The sequence below is a fragment of the Dunckerocampus dactyliophorus genome, chromosome 1 (genome assembly GCF_027744805.1).
Source record: "Dunckerocampus dactyliophorus isolate RoL2022-P2 chromosome 1, RoL_Ddac_1.1, whole genome shotgun sequence".
Taxonomy (NCBI): Eukaryota; Metazoa; Chordata; class Actinopteri; order Syngnathiformes; family Syngnathidae; genus Dunckerocampus; species Dunckerocampus dactyliophorus.
Window position 1 is genome coordinate 20,131,008 of NC_072819.1, and position 24,520 is coordinate 20,155,527.

The window sequence follows — 24,520 nt, forward strand, 5'->3', positions numbered from 1 at the left end:
GCGTTAGGCGCTAATCGGTTTTCATTTTTATTCACGTACCCCCAATGACAATTGGCGTACCTCATTTTAGGAACCTAGGATCTATAACATACCAAAATGCATGGATGTATGCTTGGCATAGGTTTTCTCAGCTTTGATTTTGGTTCCTATGTTATGTTCTCCTATTTCTGTATCTTACAGTCAGAGTTTGTCCACTCTGACAGTAATTGAGGACTTCTTGGCAAAGAGACCAGTTCCTCCTTCACCCTACGCTTCCAGCAGACACACACCAAGTCAGAACTGGGTCAGAAATCTCAACTATTACAGTAAGTGGTGATCTGTGTGTGTGCTTATATCACGACTGTCAGTATTTAGGGCAGGTCATGAGAAATTAGGCACAGTAAAAGCTGACTAATATGTCATGAGTGTTGTTAGGAGGAATATATGGCAAATATGCCCAATTAACGCACATGAGTTGCTTTGCATTTATGTCGGCACTGATGGGTTTTAACACGGCCCATTGACTTCTGAGTGCTGCCACCTGCTGGTTCTTTGCAGCAAGGAAAGGAATTTCCAGTTTGTAAAATTTTGTTATTATTTATTCAAATTTTTAAAAACGAATTTTGAAAACAATTTGAGGAAAACATGATCTAAATTAAAGTATAGTTACTTTAGTTTTTTTATAATTAGTTATTTTTATATTATTTTAACTTTAACTTAGCTTTAATTACCAGGAACTTATTTGCCTGGGTGAGATATTGGTAATATGTGTGGTTTGCATTTCCATTGCACCTCAATTTTCTTGAAATTGTATTCAAATCAGACCCCTTAGGAGTGCCTGGGATTCGGAAAAGACCCACCTGCTTGGTACTTTTCCAGGGAAGGTTTGGGTTTTAGAACAGAATAGAATAGTTTACCTTTATTGTCACTGTACACGGTACAACAAGATTAAAAAGTCTTCTCCTGTTTCAGTACAAACACAGTAATAAAAAGTGCAAAACATACTATAAACAGTGTATTGCACAAAAGTATTGCACAGAACTACAGTTTCCCTACATTCATTGCACGGATGATTACCAGATGGCAGCAGCTCAAGCAGATGAAAACCGGGATATGAAGTGTCCTCGATGATGCTCTGAACTCTGCTGAGACACCGGGAGGAGTAAATGTTTGTCAGGGAGGAGAGAGGGCAGCCAACGATCCTCTGCTGCTTTCACTGTCCTCTGAAGCCTTACTCTGTCTGCCTCAGTGCAGCTGCCGTACCAGGTGGAGAAACAGTACGTGAGCAGGCTCTCGATGGACGAGCGGTAGAAGCCCAGCAGCAGCTTCCTGTCCAGATTGTTCTTCCTCAGGACTCTCAGGAAGAGAAGACGCTGCTGAGCCTTCTTTATAGCAGCCGAGATGTAGTCTGTCCAGTAGAGGTCATCGGAGATCTGAACTCCCAGGAACCTGAATGTATGGACTCTCTCCACACACTCACCGTTGATGTAGAGAGGGGGCGGGACAGTTCTGTTCCTCCTGAAGTCCACAATGATCTCCTTTGTCTTTATAGTGTTCAGTGCTAGGTTGTTGTCAGAACACCAGGCTGTAAGCTTCTGGACCTCCTCTCTGTAAGCTGCCTTGTCTCCCTTTGAGATCAACCCAACTACTGTTGTGTCGTCAGCAAATTTGACAATGATGTTGTTTTTGTGGACTGGGCTGCAGTCATAGGTGCAGAGCCAGTACAGGAGGAGGCTTAGCATGCAGCCCTGTGGTGAGCCGGTGCTCAGTGTGCAGGTGGAGGAAAGATGGGAGCCAAGTTTTACAGTCTGGGGTCTGTTGGTCAGAATGTCCTTGATCCAGGGGGAGGAGGCACAGGGTTTGGTGATCAGAATGTCCGGAATGATTGTATTGAAGGCGGGCCCTAAGTCCACAAAGAGCATCCTAGCGTAGCTCTGTGACTTGGCGATGGCGTCTTCTGTGGAACTATTCGCCCGGTATGCGAACTGGTGGGAATCGAGTGTGGGAGGAGGACCGTCTATGATGTGTTTGCCTGGTACTCTGGGCCAGCAGTTTTCCTGGGGTTCACAGCCAGGAGGACACGCCTCAAATCATGTTCCTTTACAGTGAGTGGGGGGTTGATGGAACCTGAAGGGGTTGGGGGCAGGGTTGGAGCAGATGAGTGGTTCAGAACGAGCAAAGAAGCTGTTGAGCTCCTCTGCCAGCGACTCGCTCAGGTCTCCTGGTGTCACATCACAGCCTCTGAAGTTGGTGATGTTCTTTAGACCCTGCCACACCTCCCGGGATCTATTGCTGGCGAGATGGGACTCTATCCTCCTCTTATAGTCCGCTTTGGCTTTCTTTCATTCCTTTTTTCAGGTCAACTCGAGCCATGCTGTCAAAGAGCTCTGTCACCTGACCCGGATGCTTTTGTCTACAGACACAGCTTCCATACAGAACTTACTGTAGTCCAGTACTGTTCCTGTGTGTGTGTCCAGGTCTTAGTGTTCAAATAGGTCTCAGTCTGTATGTTGGAAACAGTCCTGAAGTTCACTGAGTGCAGTCTCGGGCCAAGTTGTTACAATCTTTGTGGTGCACCTGGATCTGCGTCTGAGGGGGGTGTATGCAGGGATGAGCAGCATAGAGAGATGGTCTGACTCGCCTAGATGGGGGAGAGGTGTGGTTCTGTAGCCGTGCTTGATGTTGGCGTACACATGATCCAAGCTGTTGTCTCCTCTTGTTCGGCACTTGACATGCTGGTGGAACTTGGGGAGTACAGACTTTAAATTTGTCTTGTTAAAGTCTCCAGCAATGATGTGAACACCATCGGGGTGCTAACTACAGTTAGCTCTCTCGGGAGAAAAAAGGAACGACATTTAACAGAGATGTACTCAATGTCAGGTGAAGAGTGTCTTTCTACAATCACGCTGTTGTTGCACCAGTCATCATGCACATAGTTACAGAGCCCCCGCCCCACCTCTGATTTTACCTCAGTCCTCAGTCCGGCCTGCTAGCTGCATGTTCGCATTGGGAATCTTTGAGTGGAGCCAGGTAATAATGAGGGCGCAGCAGGCTCGAACAAAGCGACTTCCCGCAAGTTGTAATTCCATTTTGTTGGTGATGGATCTGGCTTTGGTGAGGTACAGGCTGGTAAGAGGTGGCTTGTGTGGATTGATTCTTAGCCTTAGCAGGAGGCCAGACCTGCAGCCCTGCTACTGCATCCTCGCCCGCCTGCACCTTCGCTGCTTTCCAGACCCGACAACAATCCACGACGAGTCCGGCGGTCTCGCAAGTTTTTCTGAGATATTGTTGTCGTAGTGAAAGTCTCTTGAAACGGTAATTTTGTGTCGGTAGCCGATGTCCAAAAGTTCCTGGTGGGTGTAGTGGTGTAGTGCCGTGGTGAACGTGCACAGAGACAGTGATGAAAAACAAAAAAAGCACTGATAGGGAGAGTCGCTGCTGCATCTGAGCGCGCCACCATATTTTGTTATCTTGTCTGGGTAAATTTGGTTTCAAAAGTAAATTTCAAAAGAAAAGATCCTTTGCTGGAAAACAGGCCTATGTCGACATTTTGCTCTTTATTATCCACGGATTACATGTAAATACAGATGATGGTAAAATACAAATCCAAACAACGAATCTTGAGAAATTATTCTATTTGATCAAATAGTCAAGATTATATAGCCCTATTTTTGTAGTATTTACAATAAATATATTATTTACATTGTTACGTGATTGTATACAATCAAATTCTAAATAATCACATTGTGTGTCCCTATTTTTTTAATATATTTTTAAAAACAATGCTTATTTATGTTATTACTTTGTAAATAAATCTGCATTATGTATTCTTTCTTTTGTTGATTTAATATGAGATAGCTGGAATGGTACTCTAATGGTAGAGCACAGACCGCCTTCAAGGCCAAAACAACCATGATTTGTCTGATGAGCAAATAGTACACCATCCGAGATACCCACTTCTTGCCTGTTATAATTCACTTAATATCAATCTCACAATATTATATAAAGCAAATCTGCACCTTTACCTGGACAGGTGCCAAAATGTAACGTCTTTTGCTCGAAAAAAGTGTTATTGCTGCTAATATACAAAGACAATTGCAGTGAAAGTGTATCACAAGTGAATATTTCCTGTAATTAAACAGGAGCCTGTTTTAACTCTGTGCTCTGCTTTTGTGATATTTCAAAGGACTTGATGGAAGTACAACCGCCTCAGAGCGAGAAAGACTAATTAACCAGTTCAACGATCCCAACAACACCTCAGCCTGGGTCTTCCTGCTGTCGACCCGGTAACACACAAACACATTTGCAGAGCAACGATGATGCTATTCTGGAATGGGTTTCTTAATTAATCAGTGCCCGTCTCTGGGCCTCAGGGCTGGTTGTCTGGGCGTGAACCTGATCGGCGCAAACCGTGTAGTGGTGTTTGATGCGTCTTGGAACCCCTGCCATGACGCTCAGGCCGTGTGCCGTGTCTACCGATACGGACAGAGGAAGAGGTGTCACATCTATAGGCTGGTGTGTGACTTCACGCTTGAGAAGAAGATCTATGACCGACAGATCTCCAAACAGGGAATGTCCGGTAAGTATGCTACGATTGAAGATTCTTACTTAATGTTACATGCAGGTATTCTTTTAATTTCCTCGCTTTTGTCTCCATTTTTCCCTCCATTAGACCGGGTGGTGGATGACCTGAACCCTGTGCTGACCTTCACCAGGAGGGAGGTGGAATCCCTTCTTCACTTTGCAGATGAAGAACAAGAGCCCAGCCAAGTCCAGTTGGAGCATCAGAACAGCGTGGATTGTGTTCTCCTGAAGGCGTTGCGACTCTTTCCTCACCTAATTACCAAGGTAGATATAAGGAGGGAGGAGTGTGGACAAAGCCAGTCCTATCCGCCCCCTAGTGGTTGCATCAAAGGAAAGCATACGATAATTAGTGGGGTGGGAGGCAGTAGATTGCATTTGCGGCCCCGCTATGGGTTATGCTAAAAATGCTTTGGAAGACATGCTAGCATACATGTAACACAGATAGCCTCAAAGTCTTCATTGGATAGTCAATTACTTATGGACAGTTAGTTGCTCAGTCCTGACCGTGCCCCTGCAAAGACGTGGCAATGTTTTTCAACCAGTCTTGCTTGAATTGTATCAAAATGTGCTTGTCGGTCCCCTAAAGGTGTGTGTAAAACATTTTGAGGTGATGCGGCTAAATGTTATGGGTCCAAGTTACGGGGGTCAATACGATGTGGTGTATTTGTCAGAAAACAATAGAATAGGCAGCGCATTAGGGGTGCAGAGGTTTTGACCCTTTTGTGTACAGCGCTTCAGGAGTAAACAAATACTGTACATTACATGGCTATATACACAACAGTGGTGGGAAAAAGTGTTTGCCCCCTTCCTGATTTCTTAATTTTTTTTTGCATGTTTGTCACAGTTAAATCTTTCAGATCATCAAACAAATTTAAATATTAGTCAATGACAACACAACTGAACACAAAATGCAATGAAACTTTTTATTATTAAGGGAGAAAAATCTAAACCTACATGGCCCTGTGTGAAAAAGTGATTTCCACTCCCCTGTTAAAATATAACTGAGATTAATTTGAGATCTGTCAGTCTGGAAAAGGCTATAAAGTCATTACTAAAGCTTTGGGACTCCAGCAAACCACAGTAAGAGCCACTATCCACAAATGGTGAAAACATGGAACAGTGGTGAACCTTCCCAGGAGTGGCCGACCAACCCAAATGACTCCGAGAGTGCAGCGTGGATTCATCCACGAGGTCACAAAAGACCCCACAAAAACATCCAAAGAACTGCAGGCTTCACTTGCCTGAGTTAAGGTCAGTGTTCATTACTCCACCATAAGAAAGACACTGGGCAAAAATAGCCTGCATAGCAGAGTTCAAAGACAAAAACCACTGCTGAACAAAAAGAACATTAAGGCTTGTCTCAATTTTGCCAGAAAACATCTTGATGATCCTCAAGACCTTTGGGAAAATACAGACAAGACAAAATTTGAATTTATTAGGATGTGTTTCCCATTACATCTGGTGTAAAAGTATCGCCGCATTTCAGAAAAAGAACATCATACCAACAGTAAAATGTGGTAGTAGTGTGATGGTCTGAGGCTGTTTTGCTGCTTCAGGACCTGGAAGACTCGTTGTGATAAATGAAGCCATTAATTCTGCTGTCTACCAAAAAATCATGAAGGAGAATGTCTGGCCATCTGTTCGTGACCTCAAGCTGAACGAACTTGATTTCTGCAGCAGGACAATGATCCAAAACATAACAAGAAAATCCACCTCTTACTGGTTGAAGAAAGACAAAATGTACTTTGGAGTGGCGTAGTCCTTACCTGAATTCAGATTTTTTTTCTCCCTTAATAATAGAAAGTTTAATTTAAAGACTGCATTTAGTTTCAGTTGTGTAGTCATTGACTAATATTTAAATTTGTTTGATGATCTCAAATATTTAAGTGTGACAAACAAAAATAAGAACTCAGAAAGAGGGCAAACACTTTTTCACACCACTGTATATGAACAGAAACATCCAAATTCCACGTCCATTTTGTTCTCTTCGACAGAAAAAGAGGACCAGCAAGGGTTTTCATTGGCCTGCAACAATATCATATACTATTAGTGTAAATGCACTGCCAATAAGTATAATATAGAATACTTGAAACACTTAAATCGTTCTCCTTGCAGCAACCGTTTCCCCATGAGTCTCTGCTGATTGACCGCAAGGAGCAGAAGCTGAGCATCGCTGAGAAAAAGGCAGCAAAGAAAGGTTATGAGGAGGAGAAGAGAGCATCTGTGCCATACACGCGTCCTTCCTATGCGCACTACTACCCGGCCAGCGACCAGAGCCTGACAAACATCCCCGCCTTCAGTCAGAGGAACTGGTTTGTGATTCAGCATTATTTAAAAATTGTTTGCTCATTTAAAATGTCTCTGAAGTTTTCTTGAATGATGTAAAAGCATAGCAAAACCATGTTGCTGGTTTTAAAGATTGTGCTTATTAGACCATTAGTCACGATAACCAATAAATCAATTAACCGCACAATAAATAAGAACATGATCATTTTGCCGGCCTCGATATATTGACGTGTGCATGCGCGTTTGATTTCAATTGACTGGCGACCAGTCCGGGGTGTACCCCCCTCATGCCCTAAGTCAGCTGGGATAGGCTTCAGCATACCCCCGTCATCCTAGTGAGGATAAGCAGCATAGAAGATGGATGGATGGATGGATGGATGCGTGTTTGATTTCCTCCTCTCTCTCTACCAAACAGGTCATTGTGTCGAGAAGGAACATTTGTATCGGAATGTTAGCAGAAACTCTAACCCCCACATCATGTCTAATTGTGCAAAGAAAATAAGGGCGTCATTAAAAAATATCTTCGAGTACAATTGGAATTGCATTGTTGCCTACATTTTCCTTAAGCGCAAGCATGGGCATTACAATTTAGGCAAGCTACATCCGCTTCTGAATTACTGGGCAAAGTTGTCCCAATGATCTATTGCATCAAGTATGTGTATATGTGTGCTACTCAGACGTCTGCATTATTGACACAAAGTGTGAACTTCAAGTATTTCCGGGCTTTTGTTGTTTTTTTTTGTCAATATTCAGGCAGTGACACTGATTCCGTTTTTTTTATTTAAGTTAAATTTCATTTAAGGGAAATCTTGGCTGAAAGAGATTGAGAGTCCATTTTATTTTCATTGGGTTTTTTGTATTTTTTGTTTGTTTAATTCATCGTGTGTGTTTGTTGAATTTATTTAATTTAAAAGCTCTTGACATTCCAATGTTGAATACTCTTGACAAATTAAAAGTTTATTGCTTTTGATACAGTGTACTCGCATTATTATGCCATATATTATCATTACTTTCATGACAAAATGGTCTCAAAATAATGTTGGCAATAATATCGTTTCTCAGCAATAATTTGAAGGACAATTATCGTCCAGCACAATTTGTTATCGTGACAGGCCTAGTGCCTATTTTTGAAAATGTGACTATGCATGCAAATTATTGCATTACAGTATACATACTGCATTAAGGAGAAAATGTGTAAAAATGTGGTCAATTTAGAGCCTTTAAGTTAAATCTGTACAAGACTTCTATTATATTTTAAATATTAAAATCAAATACGTTTTATCACTTCATTGAAATAGTTATTGAATTGTATTGGATTTTAATGTTTACAGTGGTGTGAAAAAGTGTTTGCCCCCTTCCTGATTTTTTTTTTTTTTTTTTTTGCATGTTTGTCACACGGAAATTTTTCAGATCGTCAAACAAATTTAAATGACCAGTCCAGGGTGTACCCTGCCTCTCGCCCAAAGTCAGCTGGGATAGGCTCCAGCATACCCATGACCCTAGTGAGGATAAGCAGCATAGAAAATGCATGGATGGATGGAAACAAATTTAAATTTTGTCAATGACAACACAACTAAACACAAAATACAGTTTCTAAATGGAACCTTTTGTTATTAAGGGAGAAAAAAATCTACATGGCCCTGTGTGGAAAAGCAATTGCCCCCTAAACCTAATAACTGGTTGGGTCACCCTTAGCAGCAACAACTACAATCAAGCATTTGCAATAACTTGCAATGAGTCTCTTACAGCGCCACGGAGGAATTTTGGCCCACTCATCTTTGCACAATTGTTGTAATTCAGCCACATTGGAAGATTTTCCAGCATGCCTTTTTAAGGTCATACCACAGCATCTCAATAGGATTCAGATCAGGACTTTGACTAGGCCACTCCACAGTCTTGATTTTGTTTTTCTTCAGCCATTCAGAGGTGGACTTGCTGGTGTGTTTTGGATCATTGTCCTGCTGCTGAACCCAAGTTGGTTTCAGCTTGAGGTCACGAACAGGAGTCCGGACATTCTCCTTCAGGATTTTTTAGTAGACATCAGAATTCATGGTTCCATTTATCACAGCAAGTCTTCCAGATCCTGAAGCAGCAAAACAACCCGGACCATCACACTACCACCACCATATTTTACTGTTGGTATGATGTTCTTTTTCTGAAATGTAGCATTACTTTTACACCAGATGTAATGGGACACACACCTTCCAAAAAATTAAACTTTTGTCTCATCAGACCACAGAGTATTTTCTCCAAAGATCTTGGGCATCATCAAGATGTTTTGTGGCAAAACTGAGATGAGCCTTAATGTTCTTTTTGTTCAGCGGTGGTTTTCATCTTGGAACTCTGCCGTGCAGATTAGTTTTGCCCAGTGTCTTTCTTATGGTGGACTCAGGAACACTGACTTTAACTGAGGCAAGTGAGGCCTGCAGTTCTTTGGCTGTTGTGGGATCTTTTGGGACTTGGATGAGTCATCGCTGCGCTCTTGGTGTAATTTTGGTTGGCCAGCCACTCCTGGGAAGGTTCACCACTGTTCCATGTTTTCGCCATTTGTGGATAATGGCTCTCACTGTGGTTTGCTGGAGTCTCAAAGCTTTAGAAATGGTTTTATAACCTTTTCCATACTGAATAGATCCCAATTAATCTCAGTTACGTTATGTTTTCACAGGGGGGCAATCTTTTTCACACATGGCCATGTAAATTCTGATTTTTTTACTCCCTTAATGATAAAAAGTTCCATTTAAAAACTACTGCATTTTGTGTTCAGTTGTGTTGTCACTGACTGCAACTTATACAGCGGTGCAGTTAATTTATGACCATGTTATAAACTTCTGACATTTCCTTTACTTCAGAACTACTACAAATTGTAGTAGTGCCGCTCGCAAGTCATTGAGGAAATGGTAGCTCTTTCTTTGGCAGGAGCCAATCACAAGCTACTGTATAAGGGAGCTCACAACGAGCTTGTCAACCCATCGGAAATTGCAGGAGGTTATTACTCAGTCGACTGACTCAGGGTGTGAGCTTAGAACGCTAAAATCATCACACAGCAACTTAACACTCAAATGGTAGCTAAGAAATCTACAATACAAGTACCAATGCGAGTTCAAAATAAAAAAAAACGGCAACTATTTTAACTTCTTCCCATAATGCATAATTCCCAACAGAGCAGTTCATTGGCCAATGGCTGCGGGGCCACCAGAGGGAGTTCATGAGCTTGGGAGCTCAGCCAGCTGAAGGAAGGGAGCTCATGAGCTCCCTCTGGTGGCCCCGCAGCCATTGGCCAATGAACTGCTCTGCTGGGAATAATGCATTATGGGAGGAAGTAAAAATAGTTGCCATTTTTTATTTTAGACTCATATTGGTACTTGTATATTTCTTAGCTAACTTTTGAGTGGGGGCGCACGGTGGTCTATCGGATTTGTGCGCGCCACAATATATCTTTTTATGACATGGACATGTGCGATTATAGTCCATTGCAGTTTATATATATACAGTATGTATAAGTCTGTTTTTCTCTCTAAATTTAGTGGATGCGGCTTAAACAACAGTGCACCTTACACACCGGAAATGACAGTAATATAGTTTGAAAAAGTAATATTTTAACAATATCTTCACTAAAATATTTTTTTTATACAACAGTAGTTTTTTTTTAATGTTTTGTTTGGCTGCCAACGTGAGTAGACATGGGAATTTACCACCTGGCTACCGTATAATGTCACCTACTTACATGCAAGTGTTTATTCATTTGTACCCTCCCATTTTTAAAAATAAATAATTCATTCATAAAATCCTGTCATTGAAATTGCTAACCAAAATAACATGTCTTGTCTCAGGCGACCGCCTCACCCTGAGGAGAAACCAGTGGCCAATGTCCGACCAGTCCAGTCTACTCCCGTTCCCAGCGTGCCTCGCCAGGCCCCTGTATGCTCAGCTCCCACTAAAGACTCAACTTCATCCGGCCTTGGAGGCTTTCCCGTCAACTGCTTGCAAAAAGCTGGAGTGTTTGTGCAGAAGATCATCACCACGACAGGTATGGATACATGCAGTATCCCCAAATTATTTTTTGTTCCTTCATTTCTTTTACCACAAGAATGCAGACAAATATTTGGTCATGTTTGCCTTTTAGACATGGTGATTCCAGGCATCAACAGCGCAACTGATGTCAAGGCCAGAATAACAGCTGGAGAGAGCATCCATGTCATCAGGGGCACCAAAGGTAACAGTTATTATAATTCATATATTTGCCTTGAGCCTTATTTTTGTCCATTTTACATCAGAAGCACCATGCTATGTAAAAAAAAAGTCTCACCTCCTTGTGGGTTGACTATTGCTTTTCTCCGCTTTAGGGACTTACATCAGGACATCTGATGGACGAATCTTTGCTATCAGAGCAGCAAACAGGCCTAAAACATCTGAGGAGACCTCTGCAACATCGCACAAAGGTTAGATGATGCAACATAGAACATTTTTAATCAATGATATATCTATCAAATGTAACACAATAGAGCAATTAAAAGCTAAGGAAATATTTTCATCAGCTGCAAATGGCTGGCGACCCATCCAGGGTGTACCCCACCTCTCGCCTGAAAAGACAGCTGGGATAGGCTCCAGCATACCTGCAACCCTTGTGAGGACAAGCGGTACAGAAAATAGATGGATGTTTTCATCAGCCTGATTTTGTTTGTACTTCTTAGTGACATTTTTAATATATCGATCAACATGGATTCTTTTTTTAAAAGGCTACATTAATTGAAGTTGTCCTTAGCGTTTTTGCAGAGAATCCCGATTAAAGAATACTCACATTTCTAAACATAATAATGAAAATATCCCACGTGGTACTAGACTTCAGTTTATTTCATCCTACCCCAAAATTATTTATTTATTACAATGGCGCATAAAATTAATAATAATAGCAATCGATGCTTTTATTATAATAATCCAGATTTATTACATCACAGTAATAGTTACCAAAAGAAGTTATTTGTACTTTAAATATCATTGTTTTTTCCTTTCATCACTATGAAAAGGGCTAAATGGGACATGTTGGATACAGGATGTGAATAAATGTGTTAATAATTGACGTGAAATGGAGACGGGCTCGGCTTGAATAAACTCTGCTTCTTCCTACTCCCTTTCCGACATGTTGAATTGTACTGTAAATATGTGATGTGCACGAATGTACACTTGTATGCATGTTCAAAATAAACCATACGACTATTTTGTTGCTCCTAAGATCCTAGATTGATGTTATTTAACTATTATTTATTTCTTATCAGACTCCCAGGGCTCAGCAGAGCAGCAGCCAACCGATGGTAGTAACAGGTGCTTGTCACCTGACCGAAAGCAGCCGTTACCTTCCAACAACTTGCCCCGCCCCCTGCCCCCTGACAGCCCGGAGATCGTCAGTGAGTTGCAGCGCTACACTACTTCCACCACAGGTACGGGAAGTCAGAAAGAGGTGGTGGCCGCGTGCGACATGGACAACCTGCCTTCAGCTAAAGTAGCCCAGAGCAACAACAGCAGCAGAAATGTGAGCCACCATGATGCCGGGGCTACCGTCATCCAGCCCAACATGGATGCCAGCGCTGCCCAAGACTTGAGAATAAGCTCCAAGCGCAAAGCCTCCACTCCATCTCTGGATGAGCGGCCCAGCAAGCAGCCCCCTGCTGGCAAACACTCCGCTGCCTCTTTATCCTCGCAGGCTTTCCCATACCCGGCAGGTTACGGCCTCCCTCTGAGCTTCAACCCGGCCATGCTAGGTGGCTCACTGGGACACCCGCTCTACATGGGGGCAGGCTCGCCTTACTTCCATCCTTCTCATACTGCACTGGGTGACCCAAGCTTCATGCCCGAGCTGTTCGCTTTGGGCACAGTCCCCACTTCATCCCCATCTTCATCAACTTTGTCCACATCCACCGCCACTGTTGTGTCATCTTCCTCTGCATCAAAAGCTCCCCCTTTGGCTCCAGGCGCCGTGCCGCCATTCATGCTCAGCCCCAGCCTGGCGGGAATGGCCGGGATGCTCCCACCAGGGTTCCCCCTCTCTTATAGTCAGTCTCTGGCTAGCCTGTACCGCGGATCAATGCTCCCTGGTGGTCTTCCGGGACCGGCGGCCACACCCGGTCCGGCTGGAGCTAGCTTCCTTTCACAGTACACTTCAGCCTCCAGCTCCTCCTCTTCATCCTCGCCTTCTTCCTTCTCCCCACCTGCACGGTCCGAGGACCACAGGGCCAGGGCTTACGGTGGAAAGGTTAGCAGCCCTGGCAGCTCGGATGGCAATGATGAGGTTATTGAAGTGAACGGCCAATGAAACAAGATCTCGCTTGATTGAATTAGCTGATGTTAATTTGCTCATCCTGTGAGGGAACATAGACATTAGGTTACATGAATGACAACAAAGTGTCTACTCCACAAGCTTTAAATGCTGACCTTGTGACGTTACAACCTGGAGACAAAAAGCTTCTATTGGAAGGAAGAAAACTGAAATAACGTTTGGAGCTGACGGCTTTTTGTCCAAAAACTGGCTCACTGGAAAAAAAACAACTTTATAGACTTTTTTTTCTGCAACTTCTCCTAGATGAATATAATAATCACAGTAACTGTAGATTTAAACGGTTTGATAAGTTAGATGGTAGTAGCGTTTATTATTATGCATTCAGTGGCGTCGTTAGTAGGGGAGGGTAAAATAATCCATTAATAGTTGATTAAATGTGGACTTGATTAATCGCGTCTTGAAGCAGTGAATGGAGTGCATTACTTGGCTGCAACCACGAGAGGCGCTGTTGACGCAGTTCCAAGGCTAATATTCACTCACACCAAAGGTTGGTTTATGCTTTTGCCAGGTCCCACGTAGCTTGATTTGCTCCTCCAAAAAAATCCAAAAATGCCACAGACCATAAAGGCTGTGATTGGTCAACATTTAACTTTATTCGCACAGCACACCTTTGTGAACGCCTTCTCCAATTTCGGATCAACAATTGCAATAAAAGTGACTGTTGTAACACATTGATTAATTTCCAGCTCCTATAACGTTCTTTGTTTCTCTTAAAATTGCCATTGTTCACTAGCGATGAGGGACAGTAACGAGCTAAAAAAACCAGAAAACACTGCCCCTAGCATATCAGCTCAAACTTGCACAGCACGTGTTCAATCCTGACACAGAACTTTGAAAGGATCGCAATGGCGTCAGAAGGAAAGGCTTTCCAAGTACCAGTATTTATTCCGTTGGTGTTGTAATGGTACTCCCCGCTGCCTTTCATAGAGATGTCGTCTATTCGATTCCCGGACGAGGCCCGCAACATCCATTCATTGGAGATGTCCGGTGCCGTACCTGAGCCCGGATAAATGGGAGGGTTGCGCGGAACGAGTGTGCATTCTGAGTAAAAACTAAGCACAGCAAAAATGCATGTCTGCCACAAAGGGAAATCTGGAGAAGTCAAAAGACAACAAGTACCCCGGTTTAGCTTGGAATATGTGGCTTGTACCCACGAGTAACTGATCGGCTTGTGGTGTAGGAAATGATTAGTACACTGCTCAAAAAAAATCAAGGGAACGCTAAAATAACACATCGTAGATCTGAATGAATGAAGTATTCTTATTAAATACTTTGTACTTTACATATTTGAATGGAAATCCAAAGTATTATTGTTATTATTGGGGTTGTCTTGCTGTCCACCTGTTGTCTATTCCATTTGCACAACAGGTGAAATTGATTGTCAACTGTTGCCTCCTAAGTGGACAGTTTGATTTCACAGAAGTGTGATTGATTGAGCGTTCTTTATTTTTCTGAGCAGTATATTTCCACAAAGTCCCCCACCCCACACCCACCCACCATTATGTTCAATGAAATGTAGTCGAATGCCCTCCCAGTGGCAGTCCCATGTTGCAACTGAATATTTCAAAACATTTTGACTTTCACTGCCAGGACCGCTCTTGGAAAGAAAATTTGAAACAAAAAGGGGTGAGGATGAGGTAGACCAGCTAACACCTTAAAAACTCTTCATAGAATGTATGCTTCATCAAATGCCTTCAAGCTAGGCCTTTAAAGAAGACTCCTATTGAGGCATGTGACCTGAGAATATCAGTTTCTCTATTTTTTGTGTGTTTTAAACGTTTTTTTTGTTTTTTTTTATAGAATATCCTTGCCTAACGACAGCCAGGTGAAAAACTGTGCTCTTTCTCGTAGCGGAGAACGGAAAATGCCTTTTTGCCGCTTAACTTTTCCTGAATGTGAACGGTGAGAGGCAATTTGTGGAACTCTCACCCCCACAGTCTTACTGTAGCCTAGTGACAAACGATGCAAAACACTTCACTCAAGCCTATATACTGTATTTGTACATGCCAAGAGGAATCATCAAGACCACACCTTTTTGCTGTTAGTGGCGTTACTGTGTTTGTGTTGTGTGAGAAGGAAGGAAGAACAATTCACCTTTTGCTCTTTGTTTTTTGGACTTGAGGTCTTTGGTGGGAGCTTTGCCAAAAAAAAAAAAAGGAGCACATCTGCAACCTCCATCGAAGAGGGTTGTGTCTTAAGCGACCAAAACTGAAATGCACCAATGCTCAATGTGTAGAAATACTGATGAAGCCCACCTGTCAGTTTGACTCTGCAGGTAAGTGCGCTGCAATGCACTGTAATAAGACACACCTGTAGACAGGCTGAAGGCAAAAAAAAACCAAAACATTTCATCACCAAGGCCCTCGCTGCGATTCATATTGACACCAATTGAATCACTTATCTATAAAGTGAGAGCTTTAAAAGTCAGCAGCTTATTTTGTCGTACAAAACCCAACTCTTCACATTTGTAAGCTCATTGTGACAGAGAATCGCATATTTGTTCATATTTGTTCATACTGAAATTGCGCGTTTACCTGTTTCATTTTTTTTGACAATGTTTGAATTGACCTAGGTAATTTATTAACAGTGAATATTTATTCATTTGTATTTTTTTATTGCATATTGTTAAATTACTATACAAGTTTAAAAGAAAAAAACTCATTTAAATGCAATTTTTGCATGTGTGGACCAACCAACCAGTAATAATCATTAAGACGGGTTGTGTACTTATCATCTGGTGACAGTTAGACCAGTCATCTCTTCAAATGATGTGAATTTGGAGTCACCAGGTTTATACTGCATTTGTGTTCATTGGGATTTCTTCAGATTCCTTCATCAAAAGTCTCGCTAACGTCTGCTCACAACTGAATATCATAATAATGCCACTTGAGCTGAAATTACCATTAATTGTTCCAAACGAATCATCAGTTGCAAAAAGATCATTATTGTATCGGGTGTTTCTTTGTGTATGTTTTCATATCAGAAATGATGACGAGGAAGAACGTTTGTTTCGTGTTTTAAACTGTTTGGTTGGCTGCTTGGCATTTGCTGCGCCAGCTAACAACTTATTTCAGAGCGTTTTCTACTTGAATTTGCATATTTATTTATACCAGTCAATGCAGTCCGATGAGCAGAGCCGATTGTCTGAGTTCCTTTCAGGGTGAGAAGATCAAAGCTGCTGTCTTGGAGGACTGACTGATGATTGGTCAAACTCTTGATGTGTCGTGAATCCATGGATTTGAGTGTATGACCTTAAGTTACTTTTGAGAAATAGTTGTAGTACTCGGTTCTTTTTTTGTTTTGTGTAGTACTCGGTTGTTTTTTTGTTTAGTTTTTAGGAGTTTGACAATAAAAAGAAACATGTTCAATAATGCTGCTTTCTTCATTTATTTTCAACAATAATTCATGCATGTGATTTGTTATTTTAGGGCAGCATCACAATCAGCCCTTGACTGAAATGAAACTAAGCACCTATTCCAGAATTATTCATGTTTAGAATATGTACACTTTTAGTAATTGGCCAATTATGAAGAAAGATAGTGACTGACTGATTTAAATTGGTAATGTTTTGTTTTGGGGTTGTAAACTACTGCAAGATTATAAACCAAACAAAAGGATAATTTACAATGAATTTTTGAGGGCTATATTGAAAACTATATACAGTAGACGCCCCTACAACGTAAATAATCCGTTCCGAGAACCTTTATGTTATAGGGATTTTGTTATACAAAGCGTAAAATACATGTAAATAGCCTAATCCGTTCCAAGATCTTCCCAAACTCACCCCTTTGGCACTTCAAAATAATCAAAGTCCACCAAATATGGTAGGAAAATATAAGAAAACGTTAGCATAAACATAGTACAGTAACATTCCAATATAAAATAAGGTAATAAATAAGATTACTGTAAATGAATAAAACTGAAAAACAAAAACAACCCTACCGTTCACGAGATGTCTTGATCAGGAGCGCAAGTGGAGGCAGGAAGGAGGAGGAGGACTAGCCTGAGTCGAAGAGTCAGCTGGTCTCAGACAAACACACACGCACTACACGATAATGCTGTGTGCAAAATTTTAATTTGTAACTTAACCTAATTGTTTAAGTTAGTTTCAGGGGGACTACGAAGAGGAAGGAGTTTGAAGGGACAAGCCTGTCTCTCACACAAACTCACGTACGTGCTGTACAACTCAGCCAATGAGATGAGAGCGTAGGCGGTGTCCCGAAAATCAGCCAATGAGATGAGAGCGTAGGAGGTGCCCCGAAAATCAGCCAATGAGAGTGTGAAGCATCAGAAGGCGTCACCAAGTGTTAGTCTGAACTTGCACCGATTTGAGGCATTAATAAAGTTGATTGGAGAAAAAAAAAGACTTGCACTGACTTGACGCTTTGTTATGTGGAATTTCTTCTGTAATACGAAGCAAAAACTTTACATAAATTCTTTATGTTCAGTGGAATTTATGTGAAAGGAGGTTTATGTTATGCGAGGTAATATTCGTCTTCATCCACATTGAATTCTCAGGGCATTGAATCGATCGCGACCGGACTGTTCAGGTTGTCTCAGAAGATGTTTTGCTTCTCATCCGAGCAGGCTTCATCAGTTCATGCTCAAAAGTAGGCGGGACACACACCAGTCAGACGAGATAGGACAGTTCTAGTCTGAGAGCCTGGGGCAAAATCCAATCTATTCATGGCCTAAAGGAGGGGGCATACAGAGACAGGAATGGTTGGCGCTTTAGTGGTGTCAAATGACGATCGTTAAGATACAATTGAGTGGGGCCTGTGCCCGCCAACAATGGGTCACGTTAGCATCCCACTTAGATGTAATGATGGTCATGGACACACCTGACCCACCAATTTAAAAATCGGTGCATTCCTTACAGGACTGGACACTATACACCAGATTGTTCTTCTGGGAATGGGGTGTCCTATCTTTGGGGTACCAACCTCTGTCTTAAACTCTCTTTCAAAGTGTTTGGGGAATTTAGGTTTTGTTGAGCTGCGTCATGAGTACAAAGCCACTTTGGCAGCACAAGCCTCAGGTGTGTTAAATTTGGTGTTATCGCTCTCACACACTCTCATACTGGTCATTGGAAGTTCAACATGGCACTTTGTGGCAAATAACTCTCTGGGGATGCGAAAAAAAAGGATAGTTGCTCTACATGAACATATTCTACGCCAGTGTTTCCAAACCTTTTTTGTATTGTGTACCACCAGAGCCTTTTTCTTATACACTCCTGATCAAAATCTTAAGACCAGTTGAAAAATTGCTAGAATTTGCATTTTGCACATTTGGATCTTAATGAGGTTTTAAGTAGAGCTACAATATGCAAAAATAAGTTTGAAAAAGTAATTTATTGAAAACAATTAAACTGAAATAAGCTGTTTATCAGCTGATCAAAAGTTTAAGACCACGGGCTATAAAAGCCAAAGTCTGCTCAAAATGTTCATTTTCTGTCAGCATTCACGCTGTCATGCCCTCCTGATGGCTAAAGCTAACAAGCTTTCTCTTTTTGAACGTGGTCGGATTGTGGAGCTGCATAAGCAAGGCCTCTCGCAGCGTGCCATTGCTGCTGAGGTTGGGAGCAGTAAGTCAAGTCATTCTACATTTTTTGAAAGATCCTGAGCACAGTCAAGTGAGACCCAAAAAAAATCACACCTGCGCTGAGCCGGAGGATCCGATTGGCTGTCCATCAAGACACAGGGCGGTCTTCCACCCACATTAAGGTCCTTACTGGTGCCGACTGCAGCGCAATAACCATCAGACGGCATCTGCGGGAAAAGGGTTTAAAAAACAAAAAAAAAGTTTTATTCTCTGATGAGAAAAAATGTAACCTTGACGGTCCAGATGGCTTCCAACGTTACTGGCATGACAAGGAGATCCCACCTGAGATGTCTTCTACTCGGCACAGTGGAGGGGGGTCCATCATGGTCTGGGGTGCTTTTTCATTCAGTAGAACACTGGAGCTTCAGGTGGTGCAGGGCTGTCAAACGGTGGATGCTTACATGCAGATGTTGCAGCGGGCATCCCTCATGACTGAGGGCCCTCGTCTGTGTGGTAACAGCTGGGTTTTTCAACAGGACAACGCTGCAGTTCACAATGCTTGCTTGACCAAGGACTTCTTGAGGGAGAATAACATCACTCTTTTGGACCATCCTGCATGTTCCCCTCATTTAAATCCCATAGAGAACATTTGGGGATGGATGGCAAGGGAAGTTTATAAAAATGACCATCAGTTCCAGGCAGTTGATGCCTTTCGTGAAGCCATCTTCACCACTTGGAGCAATGTTCCCACTAGCCTCCTGGAAACACTCGCATCCAGCATGCCCAAAGCAATTTTTGTAGTGATTAACAAGAGTTCTTGTCATAGTCTGTGGAAGTTGAGTGCACATGTTCAGCCTCATATCCAGAGGTTGTGTTTGGAAAATAGACGTATGATTGCTGCCGGCTAGGGATGTCCCAATCCACATTTTTTGGCTTCTGATCCAATCTGATTATTTTTTTTTATAGTCTTGCCGATTCGATACTTTTTTTTCTTTTAAAAATAAGCTTTTGTTACAAAGAGTTGAATTGAATTTGTGGAACTGAATATGGTTATACAAATATGCAACCAAAGTATTGCTGAATTTACTTTTTTTATTACACAGCATGACCAACGATATTGTTTGACTTTTATAACAAACCTCTGTGAGTCAGGTCCCTAATCCAATAAAAGATAAAATAAGTAAAAAAATAGCCATGCAAAATACTTGTAGGGTAGGATTAATCATTTGACAGGGTTATAGATTAATTTGTGGTGTGATTTAGAATATATGACATTTTTTTAACAAACTCTCTTCAACGCAATAGTAATTTATTGACAGCCCTTATGATAAACAACCAGCGGTTAGAGCAGCACTTCACGTGTGAGCTCCCCGTACCATGACACAGCAGCCCGGGCACCGTGAGGGGGAACTACCGCTGTAGCAACGGAGTCGAATATACAGCGTGTAGACCACGGACATGTCTACATGGTGGTGTTGCGATTTCTTCTTCTTGCGGGTGGCGGGAGTCAAATGGCAACCAGATTTAAGGTGCATTACGGCACCTACCATGTTACACTGTGACACAGAGTTATGAATGGTATACAGCAACAGAATCGGCCCAATTTCACGGCGAAAGACGATTTTATCCTATCTTCAAAAACAGAGGAAATCGGCAGCCAATCCTGATCCTGAAGATCGGATCGGGACATCCCGATGGCCAGCATGGCTGTAGGTTGAAGGGATCAGGAGTCAGCCTGCCAGTGCTCAGACCATATGCTGCATACCGCATGAAATTGGTCTGCATTGCTGTCATCTCAGAAGGACGCTTCTTGTAAAGTTGATGCACAAGAAAACCCACAAACAGTTTGCTTAAGACAATCAGACTAAGGACATCGATTAGTGGAACCGTGTTCTGTCGTCTGACGAGACCAAGATAAACTTATTTGGTTCTGATAGTGTCATGTGTGTGTGGCGGAAACAAGGTGAAGGGTACAAAGAAAAGTGTGTCTCGTCTTCAGTCAAGCATGGTGGTTGGAGTGGTTGGAGTGAGCATGATGCCCTCCCTTCATAAACTTGGCCGCAGGGCAGTATTCCAACATAAGGACTCCAAGCACACCTGCAAAATGACAACTGCCTTGCTAAAGAAGCTGAGGGTAAAGGTGATGGCCTTAAACCCTATTGAGCATTTGTGGGGAATCCTCAAACGGAAGGTGGAGAAGTGCAAGGTGTCTAACATCCAGTTGCTCCATGATGTCATCATGGAGGCCTGAAAGAGGATTCCAGAGGCAACCTGGAAAGCGCTAGTGAACTCGATGCCCAAGAGAGTTAAGGCAGTGTTGGAAAATAATGGTAGCCACACTAAGTATTGACACTTTGGACACAATTTGGACATTTTCTTTAGGGGTGTAGTCACTTTTGTTGCTCACGATTTTGACAATAAAATGCTGTGTGTATATAGTATTTGTTAAGTTATATATTAGAATTTTAATCCTGTATAATAGGGGTGTCACGAGACACCCAACTCATGAGACCATTTGCAAGATTGGGTCCGTGAGAACGAGACAAGGTGAGAGTTTAACATTGATTTTGTGAAAAGCACAATGAAAAAAATGACTGGAAAAACATACTTATTTAATTCAATCGAGTCACAAAACAATGCAGGTGCGTTTTGAAATGTTTCTCGTCCCGCAAATTGACACAAAACAATGTTATTTTCAACATTTCTGAGACCAAATAAACCACTGTGATAATATATAATAATAATAAAATATCATAATAATGCAATATTTCCTTTATATGTCATCTTTCACTCTGTAAAGTTGCGGAATTGACGTTTGTCACATCTATTTTCTCACAGGCGATTCGTACTGTCTGTCAAATGTTCTTGAAATGCTGGCTTTTCAAATGGTGTGTCAGGATTAATAGTTCCAACTTGTAGTTGAACAATGCCAGCTCAATGTCTTATCTACTTGTCTTTGTCTATTTACGTATGTCATAGCTGTCCAGCTGTCCTTTGATATTTAAAGAAAAGTCTTTGGGTTTTTATTAGTTATTAGTATCAACATTTTAGCTTTTTCTCGTTGTATGATGCATTTTTGCTCTATTTTTCCACTTTTGTTGTTTTTTTGTTTACATTATTTGTGCAATGAGGCACACTCCACAGATGGCCCCTGCACCACACTTTGGACACCCATGCGTGTTTCACAAGGAAGGCGAGGTGCTGCCAGGCAACGGAGGATTGTGTCCAAGCTCTGCCTTCTTGGTTCTGTCGCTGGTTGGTTGGTTTGCATTGTGGAGGGGTTTATGCAGCTTTTAGAACCGCATTTCATTGAACACACAAAAGCCACAGAGGATCTCCCCCCCCCCGTAGACCCATCACCTGGGGGGCAAGCATAAGGGTCCGGTGCAATGTGTTTTGGGTGGCAGGGCGACCTGGTCTTCGCTGGCCAAATCTGGTTCTTGGGACATGGAATGTCACTTCTCTGGTGGGGAAGGAGCCCGAACTTGTGCGAGAGGTTCCGACTAGACATAGTTGGACTCACCTCAATCCAAGGTTGGATTCTGGAACCAAACTCCTCGAGGCTGGACCTTGTTCTACTCTGGATTTGCTGCAGGGGAGAGGCGGGGAGCTGATGTGGGCTTAATAGCCCCCCGGCTCGGTGCTTCTGTGTTGGAGTCATCCCAAGTGAACGAGAAGGTAATTTCCCTATGCCTTCGGGTTGGGGAAAGGGTACTGACTGTTGTTTTTGTGAACGCGCCAAACGGCAGTTCAGAGTACCCAGCCTGCTTGGACTCTATCAGAGGGGTGCTGGAGAGCACCCCACCTGGTAACCCCTGGGAGACTTCAACACCCATGTGGGCAATGACAATGTAACCTGGAGGGGCATGATTGGGAGCAATGGCCTCCCCGATCTGAACCCATGCGGTGTGATGTTATTGGACTTGTATGCGAACCACAGTTTGTCCATAACGAACACCATGTTCAAACTTAAGGATGTCCACAAGTGCAGTTGGCACCAGGATACCCTAGGCAGCAGGTCTATCATTGACTTTGTAGTCATTTCATCAGACACCTGCATCCGCATGTTCTGAACACGCGGGTGAAAAGAGGGGCCGGGCTGTCAGCTGATCACCACGTCTTGATGAGTTGGATTAGATGGCGGGGGAGGATGCTGGAAAGACCTGGGAGACCCAAACGTGTCGTGAGGGTGTGCTGAATGTCTGGCAAAATCTCCCATTCATTGAGTCTTCAACTCTCATTTTCAGCTGCACTTCGCCTGCATCCCGGGGGAGGACAAGGATATCGAGTCCGAATGGCCCGCAAAAACTGGTGTGGGAGGAGTTCGGTGAGGCCATGGAGCACGACTTTCAGTCGGCCTCAAAGAGGTTCGGGCAAACCGTCCGACCCCTCAAAAAGGGGAAGCAGTGCCGGGCTCCGCACTGTTTACAGTGGGTACAGAGGCCTGCTGACCTTGACTAAGGTTATAGTCAGACGGTTGAAAAATACTTTGAGGCCCTTTTCAATCCCACTGACAAACCTTCCATAGAGGAAGCAGAGTCTGAGGACACCAACGTGGACAGTTCCATCACCATGGCTGAGGTATCTGGGGTAGTCAATGTGGCAAAGCTCCAGGGGTGGATGAGTTTCGCCCTGAATTCCTCAAGGCTATGGATGTTGAGGGTCTGTCTTGGATGACACGTCTCTTCAAATTGTACTGGAATTGCACACAGGAGTTTGCCCAACCGGTCTACATGTGCTTTGTGGACTTGGAAAAGACATTCGACCGTGTCCCTCGTGGTGTCCTGTGGGGGGTGCTCCAGGAGTATGGGATTGGTGGCGCACTACTACGTGCCATTTGGTCCTTGTATAACTGGAGCAGTAGCCTGGTTTGCATTGCAAGCAGTAAGTCGAGCTTGTTTCTGATGAAGGTTGGCCTCCGCCAAGGCTGCCCTTTGTCACTGATTTGGTGACTGATTTTGATGGATAGAATTTGTAGGCGCAGCCAAGGCATTGAGGGAGTCCAGTGGGTGGTAGTGCATGGCCGTTCTTAGTTGGTGGAGCGATTTGTCTGGTTAATTCCGATAACGAACGAGACTCCAGCATGTCATTCATAGTAGCGATTGAAGATTCAAGAGTTTTATTGTCATATGCACAGTAAAACAGGTAGTTCTGCTATGCAATGAAATTCTTGTTCTGTTCATTCTCCCAAAGAAAGAAAGAAAGAAAAACACAAGAAAATGAATAAGAACAGAAGAAACATTAATACCAATAAATTAAGCAACAACAACAGAAGAGACATTAGCTTTTCCAAAATGGGGACTTGGAACAGCCTTCAAAGCACCTTTCATCTTGCTGTAGACTTGGTACAGGATGCTACTTGCCCTCATGGGAAAGCCTACATGCTGGTAACATTCGGGGAGAACAGTCCCGAGGCTCTGTGTCCACAAGACGCTGAAGTCCGATCTCCCTGGCAAGCGGCAAATGTCCCCAACTGGACCGCCGAGTCCGGTATATCCTTCGTCCAGCCAGGCCTCCGCGAGCACACAGCACTCTCCGATCTCACGTAGAATCCTTGCTCGCAGCTCGTCCATCCTGTCTGCGAGAGAGCGGACGCTGGCCAGCAGCAGGCCCGGTAGCGGTGGCCCAGTCGCTCCAGCTTTTAGCCTAGCACGCAGGCCGCCCCTCCTGCCTTGCATCCGCACCGGACGCTTCGCTTGATGCCATAGTTCACAGTTTGAATGGCTTCCGGCTTCTATGTTCCTGTGAGACAGCTTTTCGCCAAACGATATCTCGTGACACATCATTTTGTGACACCCC

General features: G+C 43.0%; 1 protein-coding gene across 6 annotated transcripts in view; it reads left to right on the forward strand.

The window, feature by feature from the left end:
* Nucleotides 1–16,551, forward strand: part of LOC129194582 (helicase ARIP4-like) — a 112,819-nt gene extending 96,268 nt beyond the window's left edge. For all 6 annotated transcript variants that reach the window (XM_054799767.1, XM_054799766.1, XM_054799778.1 and 3 more), the window contains 9 exons: nt 181–305; nt 4,166–4,265; nt 4,353–4,558; nt 4,652–4,827; nt 6,679–6,875; nt 10,680–10,876; nt 10,973–11,062; nt 11,193–11,288; nt 12,123–16,551. In XM_054799767.1, coding sequence (XP_054655742.1) covers nt 181–305; nt 4,166–4,265; nt 4,353–4,558; nt 4,652–4,827; nt 6,679–6,875; nt 10,680–10,876; nt 10,973–11,062; nt 11,193–11,288; nt 12,123–13,156 — 2,221 coding nt within the window. In that variant the 3' untranslated portion in view covers nt 13,157–16,551. The remainder of the gene's footprint in view (nt 1–180; nt 306–4,165; nt 4,266–4,352; nt 4,559–4,651; nt 4,828–6,678; nt 6,876–10,679; nt 10,877–10,972; nt 11,063–11,192; nt 11,289–12,122) is intronic.
* The last annotated feature ends 7,969 nt before the right edge of the window (nt 16,552–24,520 follow it).